The sequence below is a fragment of the Mytilus trossulus genome, unplaced genomic scaffold (assembly GCF_036588685.1).
Source record: "Mytilus trossulus isolate FHL-02 unplaced genomic scaffold, PNRI_Mtr1.1.1.hap1 h1tg000085l___fragment_1__unscaffolded, whole genome shotgun sequence".
NCBI lineage: Eukaryota > Metazoa > Mollusca > Bivalvia > Mytilida > Mytilidae > Mytilus > Mytilus trossulus.
The window spans coordinates 1,312,977-1,336,735 of NW_026963295.1; the positions used below are offsets into that span (position 1 = coordinate 1,312,977).

General features: G+C 31.3%; 1 protein-coding gene across 1 annotated transcript in view; it reads left to right on the top strand.

Annotated features, from left to right (window-relative positions):
- LOC134699835 (transient receptor potential cation channel subfamily M member 3-like) overlaps window positions 1–23,759 on the top strand; it is a 59,570-nt gene that overhangs the window by 27,118 nt on the left and 8,693 nt on the right. The window contains exons 7-8 of the mRNA XM_063561244.1: window positions 9,295–9,459; window positions 21,979–22,072. Coding sequence (XP_063417314.1) covers window positions 9,295–9,459; window positions 21,979–22,072 — 259 coding nt within the window. The remainder of the gene's footprint in view (window positions 1–9,294; window positions 9,460–21,978; window positions 22,073–23,759) is intronic.

The window sequence follows — 23,759 nt, forward strand, 5'->3', positions numbered from 1 at the left end:
TCAATTTCAATCAGTATATCAGTGTCAAATATGCACTGATAAAAATTCCACCAAAAATTGTCATCTTCTTTGGCTCCTGCACTAAACGACGTCAATAACATGCTCTCTATGTCAAACGTAAACACCAGACGTTTTTTATTTTTATTTTTTACGCTTCGGAATGTAATAGAATTTGATCAAAAGAAAATTGTTAAGTGCATCATGTGAATTATTTTTGCCTATCATTGTAGAAACTACATGTCAATACATTCCGGAATTCAAAATGCAAGCTTACTTGGTTTGAAACAAGGAAATACTGAATTTTACGCTTAATTCCATCTAATCACAACCATGTATACAAAATAGTTGCACTAGAATGCAGGACGTATATCCTACTACGGTCAAATACAAATATATTGTTTTCGTTTGCAACAGGATATGACGTATTATGATTAAATTTGGTGACATTTCTCAGACTAGACGAGGCAATATTGATATCCATATCATTATTACAAACAATGCATTTTGAATTACATGATTATATATCTATCATTAAACATATGTGCATCACCTAAATAGACTAGTATGTCTAATAATCATTGATAATGGTTATGTTGTTACAACTATTATAAATATGTGAATGATAGTTGTCGATTATGGAGTAACCCAGTATGTAATTAGACACAAACAAGTTTAACGTATTAAAATGTATGTAAATCAGAAGCAATCTAACAATTAAAGATAAAAAGTATAGTTTGAAATAAAAATTACGAATACTCGCATCAGAATGTGTGAATCAAATTTTACCTTAAATGTTCATAAAACTATCGTTTTTTTTTTCCTGTTATTTTTGTTTTCATTTCTGCAGATTCATGTGCATTCGCTAATTGATGCGACATATACAGTGGACAAGACAATTCAGGATATAGTATTCCAGTTGATAGAATCCAAAGGTTTGATTTTTTCAATATCTTGTATTATATTGAAAGAGGGACGAAAGATACCTAAGGGACAGTCAAACTCGTAAATCTAAAACAAACTGACAACGCCATGGCTAAAAATGAAAAAGACAAACAGAAAAACAATAGTACACATGACACAACATAGAAAACTAAAGAATAAACAACACGAACCCCACCAAAAACTAGGTGTGATCTCAGGTGCTCCGGAAGGGTAAGCAGATCCTGCTCCACATGTGGCACCCGTCGTGTTGCTTATGTGATTACAAATCCGGTAAATAGTCTAATTCGGTAGGTCAAATTCATGAAAGGGAAGGGGATTGTAGTTACGACGTAAGGAACATATCCGATATCATTTGTGAAACGGTTATTCCATAACGGTCAACTAAATCGTGATGGCGTCCGTAAAATTTACGAAGGGATGATTTCAACTTCACCATTTGGAACTCTTGGTTTAATAGCTTGAACGAGATTTGAAAACACAATACTCTAGGCTAAAGCTTTGTATTTATTAACACATACGCGCGCGTTTTATTTATAAGGTGTTTCTGTTGTTTTGGAATCAATTTAAAATTCAAATCAATGGCAAAGGGAAAGAGGATTGAAAACCTTATACCCCAACTATCAATAGCACATATGGCTAAAAATGTCTGTTCCTTGAAATACACAAATCTTGCTGTTTCGAATATTTCCATCATTTTTAGAACGTGACGTATCTATGCAGTGCAACGTGCATGCTTTATAAAGTATAACAATGCATCCCACTTAACTGGTGATAAATATCTATAAATAAAGGCAACAGTAGTATACCGCTGTTCAAAACTCATAAATCCATGGACAAAAATAAAATCTGGGTAACAAACTAAAACCGAGGGAAACGCATTAAATATAAGAGGAAAACAACGAAATAACACACAAATGTAACACACACAGAAACGGACTGAGCATCAGAGAAAATCCAAAGAGAATAAAAAATATAACATCAAAACCAAATACATGAATTTGAGATAGACAAGTACCGTGACACTTCTTATCGCAATGAGAATTAACACTCAAAAATAAAGAAAACAAACGACGCAACGTTAAACTGTAACACACACAGAAACGAACTTTAATATAACAATGGCCATATTCCTGACTTGGTACAGGATATTTTTAAAGGAAAAAATGATGGATTGAACCTGGTTTTGTGGCATGCCAAATATCGCACAATTGACAAAGAATCACACGAACAACAGCCAACAAAAGGCAACAAGTTCAAAATGTTAATACACCAGAAGTGTATTTGTCCAAACAAGACCTACTAGTGACGCCCATATACAAAGGTTTGAAAGCCGAAACAAGTACAAAGTTAAACCGCATCGAGGACCAACAGATCAAAAAATTTGTGCCAAAAAACGGCATACGTTTTTATGTTAGTTTATAGAACATCCCTATTATTTAACTACTTACAGGAAACAACTAAAATACATTACATAACCAGACATTTGCAACACGAAAAGTAGACATATCCGAATAAGTTTAAACCAAGTGATGTCATGTTTGAAACTGTAAAAAATGACAAAAAATGTCGTCATTTGAATTTGTAAAACAGATCATCAAAAAATGAAAAAAAAACCATCACATTTCATGAATAAGATAAACTAAGGATTGATTTAAGATGATATTTGAACTAAATATTGCGTTTAATAACAGTGCGAATTTCAATACTTATTAATAGCAAACTAAGGTAGTAATTAACTATGTTATAAAGCTATGTCCAGTTTGTTTTGAATCTAATTTCAAATGTAAAATATTGTACTGATTACGTTGAACAAAATCAAATCTAATAAATGGAGGCGGTGATTAATTTTCTTAACCATAACACATAAATATAATAGCAAAGACGTCAACACATTTAACAAAATTCGATGAGAATTACAAATATAACATTAAACATTTAAACTAAAGACATGAATTTGGGATACACAAGTACCGTACTATCTCTTATAGTTATGCAAATGTATACTCAGCAAAACAGTCATAATCAGGAATAAGTCACGTTTGGTAATTAAGGTCAAGGAACAGTAAATGGGCTATGTCGCAGATTTTGCTAAGGAACATAATACTGAAATCTGTGACATAGCCCATTTACTGTCACTTGACCTTAAACGATTACACGACATAATGACAAACCACTATCTACCATGTGGTAAGAATGTCCTTAACTAGTTTGGTCAAAGACACATCGTATGGATTCACCAATTCGTGATCGTGTCCATAAATTTTACAGTCTCAATTTTAATCTGTCCTCCTCGTAACTTTGGTGGAGCAGTTTCTACATAAGGAGCACACTCCTGTATATGAAGTCCGTATAGTGTGAACAAGCACGGACATAACGTATCAATTGTAATATGTAAACACTATGCGAAGGGGCAAAGGGTATGTTACTGCTGAGAAATGGGAAATTGATAATTGGGAAGGTGAAATCGTCCCGTTTATCATAGATTTTAGTGTGAAGTCGTCCATCTACGTCAATATTGAGGAAAACATCAAGGTCAGGGATGGGGTAATCGTAATCTGTAATCGAAATCGATTGTAATTGATTACATTTTTTCAAGTAATCGACAGTAATCTGTAATCGTAAACATTTTCGATTACATGTAATCGTAATTTAATCGATTACAGCAAAAAATTGGATGTAATCATCAATTACTTTTCGATTACATTTCGATTACTTTAGTAAAATAGTTTGAAGAAAAAGCAACCTATTTCAGAGGAAAATATGTATGTGATCACTTTGAAGTACAGATAAAATATTATGCACCAACAATACTTGAGAGTTGAGCAACTGCCTTATTTCTATCTATTGTCTCAAGCTGCATTGTGAGTTACCAGATCCCCTACCTAAACTTACTTTACATCTAGCTTTTAAAACAAATGGATGTTTGTGCTTGTCAATAATTCAAGAGCTTTGATATTAAATGAAAAAAATGATTTGAAATAATAAAATAGATCTTAGATAAGAAATGTGTCTGTCTTTTGTTAAGTTCTGTACTACATTTTTTTTAAAAGTAGTAAGTTTATTTGTATCATATTTCCTGAAAACATCTTTTTCAATCAGTTGAAATTAAAGCTTAGAATATATAATCATTTGATTTCTTAAACGTTATGATAAACATGTATATAAATTGAATAAAAAAAGAATAACAAATCCTTTTAACATTAATGAACCAATAGCAATGGATTGCAATTCTTTTTAGAAATAGATACATGTACAATGTATCCATTTGACACTATAAATATGTTTTGTAAATAATTAGATTGGAGAAGTCAAAAAATCTAAACAACATTGCTGCCTTTCCTAATGAGATGATCAAAGTCTTCTAATCAATAACACACATAGATTGTTTTTATTTCAATTATCGTATGTCTAATTAAGAAGGTAACTTACATTATTTTGCCTCAGGTTATAATTTGTACTCCAGTGGCAGTTAAATGGGGTGATTATCAAAACAAAAGATTTAAATTATGCATGTAATTATAAAAATAAATGTGTATCTTAAAAATTAGCTGAACTAATTAATTATTCACTTTTTTTTTATTTCCTTAAACATTATAGTTAACTATGCTAAAATATTTTTTTTTAAAGAGTAAAAACAAAAAAGCTAACTGAAGTCAGTAAGAATTTTTTTTTTGGAAAACCAATTAGTTATGAATAGGTGATTGTTGTAATGAGATGACATCTTTCATTGATGTTGCAAGTAAAACTTTCAAGGTTTGTTAAATATTTCTAATGTTCATTGAGAGATTTGATCTAAAAAAAAAAACACAGCTATTAACTTACAATTCAGAAAAAATGCTTTAAATGATGCATTTGGAAAAGTTCTTAATTTCCACTATACAAATATTGAGCAATATAATTGTTTTTATTCATGTTATTTTTTGGTGAAATGTTGAGCATGTAATTGACAGTAATCTAAAAGTAATGTTATTACTTCTGAAAAAGTAATCATTGTAATCGATTAATTACTAAAATTTAAGTAATCGATTATTAATCGATTGCTAAAAAATCCTTCTTGAATCGATTATTAATCGATTACATTTGTCACTAATCGTGCCAATCCATGATCAAGGTATTAAGTAGTACTTCTTGTATCAGTAGAATCCTTAATTTCAAGTTCACTTGGATATATGAGACGTAAGTATTGGCTGAAATATGGGTTATTCAAATATAGAACATCATCAATATATCGGAAAGTAAAATTAAATAATTTCGCAAGGTGCTTTTTCTTTTTTTCTTTTGGAGGGTTCTGAACGAATTCTGATTTATACGAGTACAAAAACAAATCAGCCAGCAGGGATGCACAATTAGTACTCATTGGAATACCGACTGTCTGTTGAAACATTAATCCTTGAAACTCAACAAATAAAGTGTCGATCAAAAAGTCCAGCATTTTGATATCAGTTTGTATGGCCCACCATAAAGTTGTCGGGCCCTATAGTTATTCCCTTGTTTGTTATTCCGTTCATGTAAGTCCGTAAAATATGCAAAATACGGCTAAGGTGATCTATGCCTTGGATCAGAAAATCCTTATTTTTTCCGAAAATTCTAAGTTTTTTCAACCGGAAATTTACGTCATTCCGTCATTCCGCAACAAACCTTTATACGGATTTTTTTCTAATTACCTTGATATATTGGTCTGATTTTTTTTGGTATGTGAATTCACCATGATGACTTACAGATCAAGTTTAAAATGTCGTTCCGCTCCGCTCATTTTTCCCTTAGTTACGGGCTTCGGACTATAATAGGTCGTTGAAAATCAAAGTTATACAGAGTTTTTTTCCAAATGCCTTTTGCTATTGGTCTACTTTTTTGGTATATTAGTTCACTATGATGAGTTACAGATCAAGTTTAAGTTTCGTTCCGCTCCGTTGACTTATGCAAAATTTACGGGCTATTGACTTTGCTAAATTGTAAAATACATTTTTTTCTAAACGCCGTACGCTTGAGATATTGGTCTGATATTTGGTATATGAGTTAACCATGATGATTTACATATTAAATTCAAGTTTCGTTCGGCTCCTCTGATTTTTGCCAAAATAAAAGGGTTGAAACTTAGAAAATTGTTGACAATCAGAGTTATACTGACTTTTTCTGTACCCCTTCAGATTTTGAGCTGAATGTAAGACTAACATCATATTTGTATCCAGATGTGATATTAGAATTTGCGATTGTTCAACCTTTTGAAAAGGGGCTATTCGTGTCGTTTCGACAAATCTAGTTTAAAAACTAATTAAGAATACTGCCAGTGATATAATCCTAGTAGCAATAACATTCACAAAAATTAACAAGAGATATACGTTCTTCAATCCTTTGTTTTCAATTTTCAGTATCATAACTGTTTTTGTCATTCACGACTTTTGAAGCATGCAGATTATAAACACTTAATTTACAGTCCAAATATCTTTTTTTTTTAATTATACATGTCATAGCTGGTAATATGGTTCAGTAACAGTTTTGTATACTAATACGCTAAAGAACATCACCAACACTGTATTCACACGTGTTACAATACATAAAGCCTCTCTTTATCAGTTCAATTTGTAAATAAATAATTAGCAAAGGTACCAGGCTTATAATAAAATACGCCTGAAGTGCGTTTTGTTGAAAATCGATGATTTCCGAAAGTTTCTAAAGGTTCGGCAAAATACGGTTGAAGTTGTTTTTACATGACTGACATGAATTAAAAACGGAAGCTAGATCACTAACATATTGAGTTTGTAAGAACGTCAACTTTGTGAAGATATGGACAATAATAAAACTGAATAAGTGTAATTTATTCTGTATTTAATAAGTTCTCTTTAAATCATTCGAACATCTCCTAAAGATGATAAGAGGACAGACATGTTGTCTGTAGTAAGTTATCTTTTAAAATTAAAATTCAACAATTAACTAGATATATGAAAACAATGTTAGTGAAATTCATAAATCATATAGTCATTCGTCTAAATTTAAGAATGTTTGTTAAACCAGGTTCCATTCACCATTTTCAACATAAAACAACGACTTTACCAAGTCAGGAATAGAATAGTTGTTATCCATTCGTTTAGTGTGTTTTATCATTTGATTTTGATAAATGATTAGAAACTTATGTTTTTATTAATATACAAATAATGTCATCTATGGTTTTTTTTACAAACATCTTGGAAAGGAACCTAGTAACATTTTAGCTAAACACTTAATCCAGTTTGAAAACATATGCAAATTTTGGAACGAAAATTTCAAAACGATTAAATTGATAACAAGTTTATAACTATTCTGTCAATAATATTAGTTGGATGAAATTTTATTATAAATAAACAGTATAAACTATAATAATACTAATATTATAGTTATCATTTTTTCTTTATTGCAAATATATGAATATGAATATTTCTCTCAGATTCAACATGTGAATTAACAACTTGAAGGTTATTGTATTTTACCGTACTTAATTTTACTGTTAGTGAATACCACTTACATATCTTTAACAATGACACAAGGGGTGTCCACATCCTGAATAATAACAACAAATACAGTTGGTGGCACGCAATCCTGCTGATGCCAATACTATAAAAGGCAAACCAAGAGGAGAGTTTGTGTATTTTCATTGATAATTCGTGTATTATAATGACTCTGCTAACTTTGTTAAGGTACACCTGATCCAGAAAAAATACTGCAGTTTGTTGATAAATGGGATAGACCGGATATTGCAAAAAAACACATATTCAATTTAGAAACCAAAAAAGTGTTGGAGAGGATACAGGTACGTAATGTGTATACAGTTACAAACAGCTTGCAGAATTGGGAAGAATTGTATAGCATCTTGTCATTGCTACGGATAGTGGAAAGGGATATCTTAGGAATTGTTTTATTAATGATTATATTTTTTTCTGTTTCCCTCACATATTTATAAACGTAGTAAGACCCCTCTTTTGTCCTGGTGAACTGTTTAAAGCTTTGAATAACACTATTATCTCAAAGTTGATACAATCTGTTAAACTATTTTCAACAACGACTTCTTGTTGAAACGTTGCTCCTTTTTAGAAATATAACGAATAGTTAATAATGTTGAAAAGAGTAAACTTATGGATTCGCATGTAAATCATGCCATCATGCTTTTTTTGAACGCATTGGAAAGGAAATGTTTGATAAGTCAAGCCTATATTTTTTCGATAAATTTTCAATTAAGAATTCATTGTCAATTATAATAATGTTAAAAGAACAATGAGTTAGAAAAAAAACAAGTGTATATGTATTTTATCAAATACTTAAATTAAATGACATCACAAATCAAAATGTTCCGACACACCCAATAAAGTCAATAATTAAATCTTTATTTTTATTGTTTGCTTCTATTTCCCAAGAAACAGCACATACATCAACAAACATCTTTCCACATAATGCATGGATAACAAGTGAAATATTATACCTTCCCTTTTGACAAACTCTTTACTAAAATAATTAAACCATACTATTTATGTTTTTTTTTTTGTGTAATCAGTGTTATGTCAACGCTAACTACAAATGTTATGTTATATTTTAAAACATTGTCATGGTCGTTAAGAGATTGACATTGGTTCTCATTCATTGTAATGCAAAGGGTTACATACGGTTTTTTTTATAAAACATTTAGAAGTTAGCCATGCTAACACTACCGCAGTTGTATACAGACGAGTGTAATTCAATTTTAGCAAATTTAGTATCAATGCGTTATTGTTACATGGATTATACGAAAATACACCTCTGCCTCTAAAACTAAAGTTTTGTTATACAACGTATAGACAAAGAAGACGAAAATGAAACCATGAAAAGAAAACAAAATAACTAAGACAGGTGTCAGCAACAGAATACTTAAAAAAATCAAAATTGAGAAGATAGGCACACATTTTTTAGTCGTGATTTTTAAAAGTAGGAAGCAATGCTTGTTTGTTATTTTCACAAGCTCTTTTGATTTTAAAAATTCATGCAGTTTTTGCGTCATTTAGTGTTGAGCATTTCTGGATTAGTCTCCTTTTCGGAAATCTCACAACAAGCAAGTGAAAACCAACACGGTATAATTGATCTAATATTTAAAGAGCCTATAGCACTGCTAATACTACAAGAAATAGTAACTTAATTTATTTGTGATTTGTTTTACTCAACAAAAAAAATCGAAATAGTTTTATCTTCATCATTCTTAAACAGAGAACAGTTAGATACATGTATCTTCAGATTGTTTTGATATTCCAAACACCAAAATCTGTCCATCAATAGCGATATCAATAAACAATTCAAAAAATACTTTTAGACTTGCTGCACGTAATTTGTAAAAATATTAAATATGTGTTATAGGTAACACTCGATAAAAACAGAGGAGAAGGAAGCCATTTACCTACCCTCTTCAATAATGCATTGATGTACAATAGAGTAGAGACTGTTAAGCTAGTGCTTGAGTATATACAGGATAAAGAATTGTATAAAAAGTATTTAGACAAATATCTCCAGAAACTTTATACGGTAAGTCCAGTTTTGGTCAATGTTTTAAACATGTGTGATTAAACTTTCAAAATGATGAATGCAGCTGAACTTGAGACAGACATCTACAATTAGGTGAAAATAACATTACCTATTTGGTGACTGCTTTGCACATATTAATTACATTGCAGATATTATGTCTGTTTGGTTTGTTTACACATCGTTGTTGTCAATATATTGGAATATTATGGGAATAGTGAGAGCTCGAGAATAAGCTTAGTGTTCTCCCAAGCATGGTTAAACTGGATATATTCTATGCCATTTTCAAATAGTTCTATGCCCTCTTTCGATTTTTTGTATGTTAATAAATGACGTAACGACCTTCTTTCACTTCTTTGGATGACGACTTTGTCTCCAAAATGCCCTATATAAAAGCCTTTACAAAAGTCAGCACATACTTACAACTTATCCTCCAATCAAATTGCTCGAATTTGCCTTCTTAGTTTTATAGTACAAAGTTTGTTCGTGTACTTTGTAACTACGCATGAATGACCACAAGGATAATATTCCATTGTATCGTAATTAAGATATTAAAATACAAAGTGCTACTGGTTATTTGAGAAGATATGTTGTATTCCAAATTAAACTAAATAGTTTGTTATTAAAAATGTACTTTTCAAATTAATTTTTAAACATCCTACTATGTAATCTTTGGATCTAAAATTATAAATGGCGATGAAAAGTTTCTTTCATTCGAAAAAAGAGTAACAAATATGATTCTTTATGTCTTGATTAGAAAGCAATGCTATGCATCTATAATTGTAATTAATTATTTTCCATGCAAAAACTTTGTACCCAAAAATAGAGTGAGCCATGGAACGATGTGAATGGAAGTTATAGCTATTTGATATATTTTGTCCAAATTAATTGCTTGTTGGTTGCTTAATGTACAGTGACAGATGTTTCATGCATTTAAACTACTACTAGACTGCATATGAGTACGTACTAAGAGCAGGTTCATCATTGTTTTAAAGGGGTTCCAACCAAAGATAAAGGGATAGGGGTCAAACTGTATGTCCTCATTTAAAAGCATTGATTATCCCAAAATTGACGTCGGTGTGTGTTCTATGGTCGTGTTGTTTTCGCTTTGACACAATCCCTATTTCCTTTTTCAATTTATTTATATAAAATGAAAACAAATGTTTGTAAGAATGTAAAGGTTCCACTGCAATTTGATCATTGTCTATTTGGGGTCAGTTTATTTTGTTATCTTACCATATAAAGAAGTACAAATATAGTAAAATACAGCTTAATATCAATAAATATACTGACACCAGCAGTTACAATCTTTATATTCTGGAGCCAATGGCTTTTTTGATATCACATAGTTTACAATGATATAAATAGTGATCAGAATGAAAAAACTACGTAACTGAGCTACACCTAGTCAGCCAAAACGTATCAATATCCTAATAACAGGATTTCTCAAGTTGTAAATATGGGCTAAATATAGTAAGGTCGTCATATCAAGGAGAGTTGAGTACAGTGATTTTTTTCATAGTTTGGAAAAGTTTGACATGGTTAATTTATGTTACTCCCCTAAATTATTGCCTCAGTTCTATACACACGAGCAGATGAAAAGTAAAAACGATGTTTGAATCTGAATTGGAGGCTTACACTGGAATTGTTGTTTCACGAAATTAATGCAGAAAAAAGCAAGATATTGGAAAAACTATGGTTTGGTGAACAGATCGAAATGGTTCGGTAAAGAGTCTAGAAATTCGTCATGGTTTTGGTAAAGTTTGTCATGGTTTAGATCAAAATAAATATATATTTCTATGTGTTTCACTTTAATACTGAACATTTTTTTTATAGCGCCTGTTATTGAACGAAGTTAAACTATATATTAACTGCCTAAGAAGAAGAAAAACCTGTTTAACAAAATTAAGTGGGTGTAATTTTAAAAGCCTAAATTAAACATATCATCTTACTTTTCGTAAGTTTTCGACAATATAATTTTTAAAGTCATTGCTCTTTAAAAGTAGCTTTCGATCTGATAATACAAATCAATACAAACCGTTGCTTTTGTTTCACATATAATATGTTCTCCGTATGTCCATGCTTGACTCTGCCAAGGATATCGTGAGCGGCATCGCTAGTCAACTAATCAAAGACTTCTACTTAAAATTGCAAAAAAGGCAGATTGTTAAAAAATCATTTTTGTTTTTACAATTTTACCTGGAAAACTATACATTTGTTTGTTTTTCTTAATTTAAAATTTTGAACGAGTTTATAGCTGACTATATGCGGTATGGGTTTTGCTCATTGTTGAAGACCGTACGGTGACCGATCATTATTTATGGTTGCGTCATCTTGGTCTTTTGTGGATAGTTGTCTCATTGGCAATCATACCATACTTCTTTTTTATATCAAATGATGATTTAAAAGAGATGTTGGGTTATAGGTCCTTGATACAGTAACCCAGATACAAACTAACCAAAAGATATTAAGAGGATATCATAAGTCTTCAACCATTTATGAAACCGAAGCGTTACACGTGAAGTAGCAGTCAAGTTTCATTTGTAGAAAATTGTACCTTTTAACATGATTAATACTGAAATATAACTTAACATAGGGTTTGTTGTACAGATTGCTGATATTGAATCAAATTCAACTTTGTTTTTTTGCGATGCAAAACATGTTTACTGTTGGATAATGATGTGAAAATTTATTTTCATCGTAGAGCGATTAATTATTGTTGTATATGCTATGCATATTCACAAAAAAGCTTTTAATTAATTGTAATCATTTAAAGCCGACTCTCTTACATAATTCTTAAGTCAGAAGGATTGGTTATATATGCATACTTTGTGAGTAAAAAAGCATTTATTGCATTTTGTTAAAGACTGTACGGTTACCTATAGATGTTAATTTCTGTGTCGTTTTGGTCTCTTGTGGAGAGTTGTCTTGTTGGCCATCATGCCACATCTTCTTTTTGATATTGTCAGTTCTCTATTCTCTGATTTGTTCAGGCCAGATCTATATGTAAGATTAAATATATTCTTTCCTATGACACGCCATCATTGTATACATATATCTTGGACAGCTAAAGCTAAAGTAGCAACACTTTTATTTTTACTGATTGGGGGGGGGGGGCTCTGCATTATTTTACATGTGGCCAAAATAATCTGTTTTTTTTCCAGGCAAAGTGACTTGTAATTTTCACTAGGACCAGTCAAAAACTAATATTTTATTTCACGTAGGAGGGCTTGGGTTCTCCCCCTCCCGTATGCAAATTTAGAACATTAATATAGTTCTTTTTCCAATAATAAAATATGTTGTTATATAAACTAATGTGCCATTTCAAGTAACTCAATCCCCCTCCCCCGAAAATCAAATGATTGCTACCGGAAAAGCAGTTTACGATTTTGGTCTTAATATACAGCACATATTTAACACTTGCTTGCTTGGTTTTTATTCATGTTTGTCAAGGCATTGTAATTGAGATACAGTACACATTTATACTAAAAACGCAAACAAGTCATTCAAACCGATTAACTACACGCATTATGAAAATAGCTTTAATGGATGCATCTTTAAAAATCAAATAGAAGTCAAGTCATGTAAGGATCTTCAATTCACGACTGATGAGTGGTAACGTTTTCGTCTTGCACAAACAATTTATTTATTTTGACGTCTGGATGGCTGCATAATGAACTTTAGTAATGCCATTTTTTATATATATATGTCGTATACAGTAAAGGAAGTTCGAGCAATATTCGAGTCACCTTGAGATATGTTTGAATTTCTCGTCACTATGTTCTCGATTTTTTACTTACGAACGGTACAGAACTATGACGAAAAAAAACACAAAAAAATCAAGTACAGAAAAAATATTGATGAACAGTATACCATGTCCGAAATCAACCACAAGTTGGTTATGCCCATGTATATTCAAGTGATCATCTACGACCGGCTTGCTTTTTAAATATCATCAGTATTAAAGTCATTTTTAAGACTATTTTCAGTTGTTGCATGTCGAATTGTCATATAAAATAATAATGAAAAATCATCGCACATGCACAATTTCCACATCAGGAATGATTGCTCTTTCAGTGATAATTTATCTCAACTATATTTAAAATGAATAGCATCCAGGCAACGATATTATTGATTCAGCTACTTTAATTACACTTTTTGGACTTTACTCTTGTTATTATTCATTAGAAAGTTATATTCTCATTTATTGTGTTACAGCATACATTTAAATCAATTATTTCGTACTCTCAAAAATTAAAAAAAACGCAGTTTTTCCTGTCATCCTTAAGTTTATTTGACAACATGCATACTCCTATATAACAGTGAAAATGAACAAACTCGATTCGCCGTTTATACATGTACAATGTATATTCAATGGCAGTTATATTGTATGAATGCATCGTGTATAGTATCACTTCATTCTTTCGAATATTTTACTTTTTATGTTGATTTAGTATGGTGTGTCCTAGAATTAAAAATATATATAAATGTACAGCTCACAATATAGGCAACAGAATTCCATCCTGAAATAGTTTAAAAGGAAGCTAACTTGGAATCATTATTATTGATGATTTGTTATTAGTTTGAAACTAGTTCCCAATGTATGTGCATTCTTATTCCCTTGTGTATTTCAACTGAAACAATTGTTGTTAATTTTGATAGTAACTCTTCATCATACATGACAATAATTACATTACTTAACCATGTCGAACATGAATTACACCATGACACGAATGAACCAAACTATGAAATTGTTTGCAAAAATCCCAGCAAACTTAGCAAGCAAGTCGGTCAAAGCTGTAATATCTTTTGCAATGTTTGAAATGTATCATTCAAATAATAAATCACCGCATGTTCCACCTGCTATAATTTTAAAACGCATTGCTTAGGACCAATTTGCTGTAAACTTAAACAAATCTCTTAACTATTTTATTGAGACTTCATAACTTCTAACCAACATCTGTCTATAAAATTGTACCTTCTGCAATGCATGCAATGTTTATTGCATAAACATATCACCACCTGTTCCACCTGTTATATTTCTAAAACTCCTAATTTAGGAGCACTTAGTTGTACACTAGAAAACACTTTTTTGTAACAATTTAGATTATAATTAATAGTTTCAAACTAACACCAAGAACATGCAAAATAATTTATAAATATGATCAAAATACAACATCTGTTCCATATAGTAATTATTGAACATGTATAATACCTGATACTTTTTTTTTGCAGCATACTATTGGTGATGTTTTTTTTTAAATTTCGTTACACTTTAGGTGCCCGTTTTATAGATTTAAGCGTGTCCTAGCTGCCCCTTTCCAATTCAGTTACAATGCCGTTTTTGCGTTATAGCTAATAGAAAAACTATAGCTAGCTATAAAACTGGGATTAATCCACCAATTTCTGCATAAGAAAATGACTGTACTGAATCAAGCATATGATGTATTTCATCTTTTGAGTTTACCTTTTAAATAGTGTCTTTCCATTTTATTTGTCATCGGAGTTCAGGTTTTATGTGTGTGTTTTTACTGTTTTTCTGGCATGATAAAGACATCTGTAGCATTTGGGACACTTCAATATGTGTGGTGGTTCTATACACCTTCAATTCTGGACAGGGTTGTAAAAGTACAACCTTAAACAAATTAGGAATATCAGATCGATGTAACGTACGTAACAAAGGACACATATTGCTGATCTAAAAATTGTTCAAAGTCAATAATACACATCATGTATCTAAGACTAGAATACAAATACATACACATGGATTAAGTTTCATATACCTCACCGTACGGTATTCTATATTTGTTAATTTCATTGTCATTTTGTCTGCCAGTTTATGGTGGATTCGTGTAGCTTAGTGTTTAGTTTTCTTTGTTGTGTCTTGTGTACTTTTTAATTTTTCTGCTTGTCTTTTAATTTTTAGCCTTGACGTTGTCAGTTTATTAACAATCTATGAGTTTGACTGTCACTCTGATATCTTTAGTCACTCTTTAGTCTTTTGGTAATCATACCACATCTTTCTGTATATACTCATTAACCAAAAGCAACATTTAAAAGGCTAATTAAAGGTATCAAATGATTATTTTTGTGCCATATGGTGTGATGTGCACAATGAAATTAGTCACAATGGTCGTGTTTATTAGATTGTTGGTGGATTATTGTCTGATAAGCAATCATATATCGTTACAATTTGTATATGTTGCATACATACACAAGTGCCTTTAATCTCAAATTGAGAATAATTTTTTTTTAGAAGAATGTGTAAACAATATCGTGTCAATAGAAGATTTATGACTTTGCCGTGTTTTATCATAGTCTGGCTTTTGAGCCTTTCTATAATAGGGTATGTTTTTCAATATTTCTGTTTAGAACAGGGTATGTTTTTGAATGTTTTCTGGTTAGAACAGGGTATGATAAAACAATTGTTGTCGGCACAGTTATTCCCGAAAGGATAGTCAGTAACCTCCTCTCCCTTCCCGGTTCCTCCGATTATTCTGTCTATCACCGAAGGTAACTTTACAGCAGTCTAGAGAATAGTACTGGTATAAAACAACTAATATCTTTTTCAAATCTGATATGATTGAAGTTTAAATATTTAGCCTCGAGATACAATGAAGAGGTTATACATTTAAAAAATGCATATTGGTTATAGTGTTAAAGCTCAAAATGATGAAATAATCCTTCTTATCGGTATCGTTTACCCTTCATATAACAAAAAAAATGTTTAACTACCGATTACTGTCTCGAGAAAGGCACATTGAAACAATACTTGGTTGAATATAATTGTGAACTTAAGCATCCACTAGACTCGAACAGAACTGTAATAATATAACTAATTAACATAAGAACAAACAATAAAAACTATAATTATGGTTAACTCATAAACAGTTTCCCTCATTTTTTTATCAAACATTTCGAATCGTTATGTTCATCCCTAGCTAAAAATGCATTGTCTTAATATTTGGAGACACATACCATATGTGTTTATAATTAACAGCAATACAAAAGAATTATACTATTGCTTGAAGCATATAACTAGTATATTCTTGTTAACAGTACCAATCACACGTTCTTTTATACCGTATAAAAGAGGGACGAAAGATACCAAAGAGACAGTCAAACTCATAAATCTAAAACAAACTGACAACGCCATGGCTAAAAATGAAAAAAGACAAACAGAAAAACAATAGTACACATTACACAACATAGAAAACTAAAGAATAAACAACACGAACCCCAATATATAGATAAACATTCATAGATGTTTGTTGAAGTGTCAATGCAATGAACGGGCTTCCAATCAATGTGATTACCTTACCCGTTAATTCATAATCAAATATTATTACTTTGAACGCGAAAAACTATAGTTAAATAAATATCCACGATATAAGACATGGAATTTACAACACCTATAACAAATAAAATTAGGTTATCAATTTGTATCGGGATTGCGTCTTCATGCTTTGTTATCCAATGTTCTTTTTCTAAGTAAAAAAGAATTTGAGAAAATGTAAAAAAAAAAAAAAAGAAGATCACTGTCAACAACATGTTGGAGGGAAAGACCGTGGAGTTCCGATTAAATGTTTAAAAGTTTTATTTAGATTTTTACAACCTTAAAATCCATTTTGCAGAATAACTAACATTTAAGTTTGTTTTTAGCGCACTGGCTGCATTGCAGGATTACTGATTAGGAAGGTAAGACATATAGATTTAGGAACGTGTTATGATAAATTTGCTTATCTGAATCTTTTGTCCTTTATTATCTACCCCTTAGTACTAGTACATTTATTGCTGAATGTTTTTTTTTTCTTGGTCTGATATGCATGTTACGTCATTGTGGCATTAAGGTTTTGCCAATTGTTTATCGTTGTGTATGTACATGTGTGTGTGACGTGTTAATCGACTGGCATTACAACATATGCAGATTAAAATATAAAACTCGTCATAGTTTATCAATTAGCTTTCACAGTTTTAATGAAATAAAGCAATACGACGCTTGATTATTGTACATATTTACGCATGTCAGTGTGATGACTATGATGATGAAGAGTGTTTATGATGCTTAGTTTTTATACACTTCTATTAGACTATATTTTGTTTTTGTTTTTGTCTGGTTTTCACATTGAAGTTATACATTGTGGGGGCCAAGCCCCGGCGCCATACAACTTTTTTTTTCTGAGTAAAAAAAAGTCTCAGAATTAATTATTTTACTCAGCTAAGAATGAGAACTTTTTTTTCCGCCATAAAAAAATATTCTCAACGCTGAGAATATTCTCAACGCTTTTACAACCCTATAAAGTTACAAATAAAAGCATTTAATACTTAAAATTACATTTTTAGCTAGGATCATGAAAACACTATTGTTATCCAGTTTTATTTAATTCACCTGTGCACTTTATTGTGGGACCACGTGTCATCATGCATGATCAGTTTTATTGTCAAACGCAATTGTTTGCGGAATAACATGTGATGTGCAGTTAGCCAATCAGAATGACGTATTATAATGAAACTTACACCTAATGTAATTATTCCAAATTATTTCAGTCTGGAAAACTTAACAAAGTTGAAAACTGCATAGATTTGTTAAGCATGTAATATGCGTGGAATAGTCTATTCTAAATATAATCCCTAGATTGAAGACAATAAGTTTTTTTAGTTTTTATTACTATGATTGTTTATAGTTAGGATTTTGAATAGAGTAGAAATCGGTTTTTATTAATTGCACTTATTATTTTGCAAGTTTAGTTTAAACAATATTTATTCAGATAAATTCATCATGATACGATATAATACAAATATATTCAGGATTCAGAAACAAGCAATTTGCTTTTACAAATCTGTCTCCTTTACAAAAATAATACACTTATTGAACAATACATAAAATAAATAACTGGCATGCTCTGTAATAAATATATGAATATGAAAAAGGTGAAAGAAGTATAAGAAGGAAAAAAAAAATTATTGAGAAAAAAAATAATAAAAAAAAATAAAAAAAATAAACATGAATTATTGTACTGTATACAGTGTGAAATGCTTTGGTTCCTAATGAGTGACGAAGCATTAACATCAAGGGTTAAAACGTTTACTTTTAATAATATATTTCTGCACCAAACTAAATAAAAGACTATTTTGCTCATCTGAGAGTACCGTTGATCCAAAAAGCAAAGTTGTTGTGTTAACTTGGACAGGAAGAACTGAAACAGAATCTAATAGTTCTTGTCTTAAATAAGTATATAAAGGGCAAGATAACAGGAAGTGAGAATTTGTTTCTACATCACCACAACGACAATTTGGAGAGTCTACTAAGTTACGAAGGAAAAGGTGAGAATTCAATGAACAATATTTTTATCGTTTATTTTCAATATAATTATGTTGACATATATAGCTACATGTTCGTCTGCTAAGATAAGTTAAAGATAACAGTATTTTCCAAAGCATGTATTACTGTGTAGAAAGTTGATGGGTAATCTTAACGGTATTCCTAAATTCTATGACACCTTCAGTAGGTCAGTCTAGTCATTTAGAGTTCAAGTAAAAATCGCCTGCACGTGCAGCTGTGGCTATTTAATTTAATTACTTTGTTTTGATCATCTCTGGGAATCAGATTAAATTAGTGTGAAATTTAATGTCTAATGTTCAGACGTAAACAGATCGTCTATATCATGCGATAAGTAAACATCGAAAACAATATTGTAAAATTGTGTTACGAAAATGATTGTATATATTGTAAATATTGAATTAAAACGTAGTTGCTAGCAAACATTCGTTAGTTATATGACATGGTAATAATAATGCTATTGGTATAACGTTATCGTCCGAAATCCCAAATCGTCGAACTTTATATGAAACAATTTATTCCTCTGCACATTTCAATTCGTCTCCGCAACAGTCCTTAGTGTAAACAGTTTGTAACTTGCATGTTTTATTTGATACACTTTCCCAATTAATATCTTGATATTAAATGCAAGAAATATAAAGTAGGGGGGTGTAATTGCATGTCAAAATAAATTTGGTGCTGAATCTTTATGTTAAGTATTGAATTGGTCCAGTTCTAAAAAGTCAAATTTTATCACGTCTGAAGCTGTCAAACTGAATTTTACACACCCTTAACACAGAATTTTCAATATTTTGAGTTCGAGCTGGTAGAAGCTTCTATAATTTGGATATTAATTGTCTTACTGGTAGTACACTACACGGTAAAAATTATTTTAAGAAAGAGCAGGTGCGATTTTTTAGATTTGAATTTGTTGTCTAAAAATAGAAATGCACTACGAAATAACTGTGTTCTCGGGCCATTTATATCGGTGCCAACATTTATTTTCATACAACTTCTGTCTAAGATACACGTTTTAATTTTGATGCTTTATTTATAACGGCGAAATCTTCGAAATGTTATCTCCTTGGAATGTAATATGCGTTGACGTTTACGTGAAGGGTACTTTCTTTCACGTCCGCACTTCTATCGAGTATGGCATGCCAAATAAACATTGAGACGGATCAATAACATACATTGTGAATTAAAATGACACATTTAATGGAAGACACTATGTGACATTTTTTAGTTAATTGTTTGCTACTTCTTTTTCTTAGATCTATAAACAAACAAAAAACAAAACACAATAAAAAAACAACAAACCGGATATTTTTATAATATGAAACAAAGTAAATAATTGTAATCAATAATCAAGATACATGTATGTAACTTTTAAAATAAATTTGATACAGAACTTAAAGCGACTGCCACTAAATTATGTATCGCTCAAATTTAGTATATTTATTCGTTTCATTGGGAAATTTGAAAACTAGCATTAGCACCAAACAACCAATCAGGTGAAATAGTATCGTTTTTGATCGACATGTTTGTTTACACGGAATATATGGATCGTTTCGTTCGTTTCGTTTATACACGACTTTGAACGGGGAAAAACACGAGTTGACTTTAATAAGCGAAATGAGTTGACATACATGATTCTGACTGATTTAACTCGTCTCATTTATTTCCATTCGCGTGTTCGTTCCATGTTCGTTCTTTGTAAAAGGGAACGTTGAGTGGTTTAGTAGCTGTTTCAACCCCGGAAACACCCCTTGATTCGTCATTGGGAATCCAGGGGGTCCTGGAGTAAGAATCACCGTTTATTTGTTTATTTAAGATCAAAGAGCAATGCTTTGGAAAAAACACATATGACATTGGATCAAAAGTTTTACCTTCCGGCAGAGCAGTATCATGAATAAAATTGAAAATGGGGATGGGGAATGTGTCAGAGGGAAAACAACCCGACCAGAATGTTTTGTATTCAAAGTAGTTGCTTGATGTTTTCTTCGCTATTGAAATTTAAAAAAAAAAAAAAAAACAATGTCTTTGTTATTTTGAAAGAATTTGGAGTAAACACTATTAGTGTTTTATATGTTCATGCTATTTAAAGAATCATCAATTTCTAGTTTTATGAGTATCAAGGGAAAGTGTTTTCTAGATGTAGAAGCTGCCATTTCAAGAAAACCCGCTCGTCGCACTCGTTTGACACTTTTGTTATTCGTTACTTTTTCGCGCAAAGTACGGAACCATATAATTACTAGCAAATTTCATATTAAGATTTTTTTAACTGAAATAAAATGTTTGTACGAATAAGTTCTATTCAAGTATTTGTTCAGTTATTCAATGCCAATAACTATGATACGGCGGTATACACATATATCACATAAATGACAACTTTCATTGCATCTCTGAAGACGTTGCACAGACAAAACACAGTACTACTTATTATGTTATTGGAAATTAGAAATATGACTACCAAAGGATGCAATTGAGATGTGATGATTTAGTTATAAAATTCTCCTCAGTTCTGTGAAGATCTTCAGCTGCAGTCGTAGCCATCGTCATCGTCATCATGCAGTGTTCATGTCAATATATTTTTGTCTCTCCATTTGTCATGCTATTTTTACATTTCCTGACCAGTGTGAGAAAAATATTTCTAATCTCTAGTGAAAAAAAAATTCTCAGCAAATGATAGGTCGAAATTTTATTGTGACGTTAAATTATCTTCGTTTCTTCTGAATTTTCCTATTGTGGCGCCATAAAGAAGGGCGACCATGCCGTATGACGTCACATAAAAAGTAAACCACTTTCTTCAAATCTTTGAAAAAGAAGGATAAAAATCATTAGAGAAACAGATTACACCACAACTCGTTTTTATGATATTTCTCCACTCTCGACAGTCACAATTTAACTATTTAAAAAGCTCGACAAAGCCCCGCGCTTAAAATATTACAATTTAACTGTCTCGAGTGGAGAAATATCGTTGCAGTTGTGGAATCTATATATATTGCATATCTTTTTTCAGATTTAGATCTATATAAAAAATGCTCGTAGTTGATTATAAGATAGATGTATTGTTTTCATACTTGTAATACTGGTAAACAATTGCAAAACAAAGATACGTTGCATTTCAAATGGCAGGATAATAAATATGTGACATAATAAAATTCCGGTTGATAATTCTTTTTTTTAAAACATCATTTCAGCAACAAGAATTGAAAGGGAAGACCATTGTTTCAAAAATAAATACAGCTGTCATAAAGATACTTGGGAGCAAAGACTTCAAGCCGTTTCATAATGGTAATAGTATAAATGTAAAAAGAAATCTTGATATAAATCTTTGACGTGTTTTAATTTATTGTATATCAACGCATGTCATCTATCAACGATTGGTTTATTCGCTGCTTTAATTGGCCTTTTTGAGAACAAAAATATATAAATTGCCTAATTTAAAAGAGGACGAAAGATACATTCGAACTCATACATCGAAACAAAAATGACAACGCCATGGCTAGAACAGAAAAAAGACAAACAGACAAAAAATTGTACACAAACCACAACATTAAAAACTAAGACTTGGTAACACAAATATGACAAATCCCACCAAAAACCGCGGGCGATGTCATGTGTTCCAGAAGGGTGAACACATCCTGCTCAACATGAGGTACCCGTTGATCGTGTTACCGTTGTCATTACAAACTCGGTAAATAGTGTGATTCCGTAGGTCACATTTGCGAAAAGGGAATTTGATTGTAGTTCTAAAATGCGGAACATATTCGATATCATATTTGAAACGGTCATCCATAACAATCGATAAATTCGTGATGGTGTCAAAAAAAATATACAAAGGAGTAATTTCAACTTCACCATTTTGAAGACGTGGTTTAATAGCTACCTTGTGAGCAGCAGCTCTCTATAAAAGAAATCATAATAGGTAATATCGTATCAAATGAAGGATGTATATTTCGTATGCAGGCACTGCTGGAATGTTGAAAACAAATGTTTTCAAACGACCATCATTTTTAGATCATCCTATTTGAAATATCTCAGTCTTTTTCACTGAATAATCACGGAAGTTATCCTGTAACCTCGGAGTATTTGCTAGTTGAATACACCTACGTTGTTGGAATACATAAAATATATCGTATTTAGAAGTCAATCTGCTACCTAAATCTTTACATTTAGTTTTGTAATTGAATTATGACACAATATACCACTCAGTCACCTAGGTTTCACAATAATAAAGCTTTCAGTGGCCTTGTGTTACCTTTCCTCGTCGGTTTAAACCTAGCGACGTAATAAGTACATGATATATAAGACATGACGATTAAATATGAAGATTGAATTGTCACAAGTCAATTGAAATATCTATTGTAAAAGATCCTACAAACTAAATAGTTATCAAAAATACCAGGATTATAATTTAGTACGCCAGACGCGCGTTTCGTCTTCATAAGACTCATCAGTGACGCTCATATCAAAATATGTATAAAGCCAAACAAGTACGAGGTTGAAAAGCATTGAGGATCCAAAATTCCAAAAATTGTGCCCAATACGGCTAAGGTAATCTATGCATGGGATAAGAAAATCCTTAGTTTTACCCAAAAAAATTTGAAACAGGAAATTTATAAAAATGACCACATTATTGATATTCATGTCAACACCGAAGTATTGACTACTGGGCTGGTGATACCCTCGGGGACGAAACGTCCACCAGCAGTGGCATCGACCCAGTGGTGTGCGCGCGTTTCGTCTTCAGTGACGCTCATATCAAAATATTTATAAAGCCAAACAAGTACGAAGTTGAAGAGCATTGAAGATCCAAAATACCAAAAAATTGTGCCCAATACCCGCGTTTCGTCTTCATAAGACTCATCAGTGACGCTCATATCAAAATATTTATAAAGCCAAACAAGTACGAGGTTGAAGAACATTGAGGATCTAAAGCAAGATACAGGCATAGGAAATATTATATTTATAAGTACGT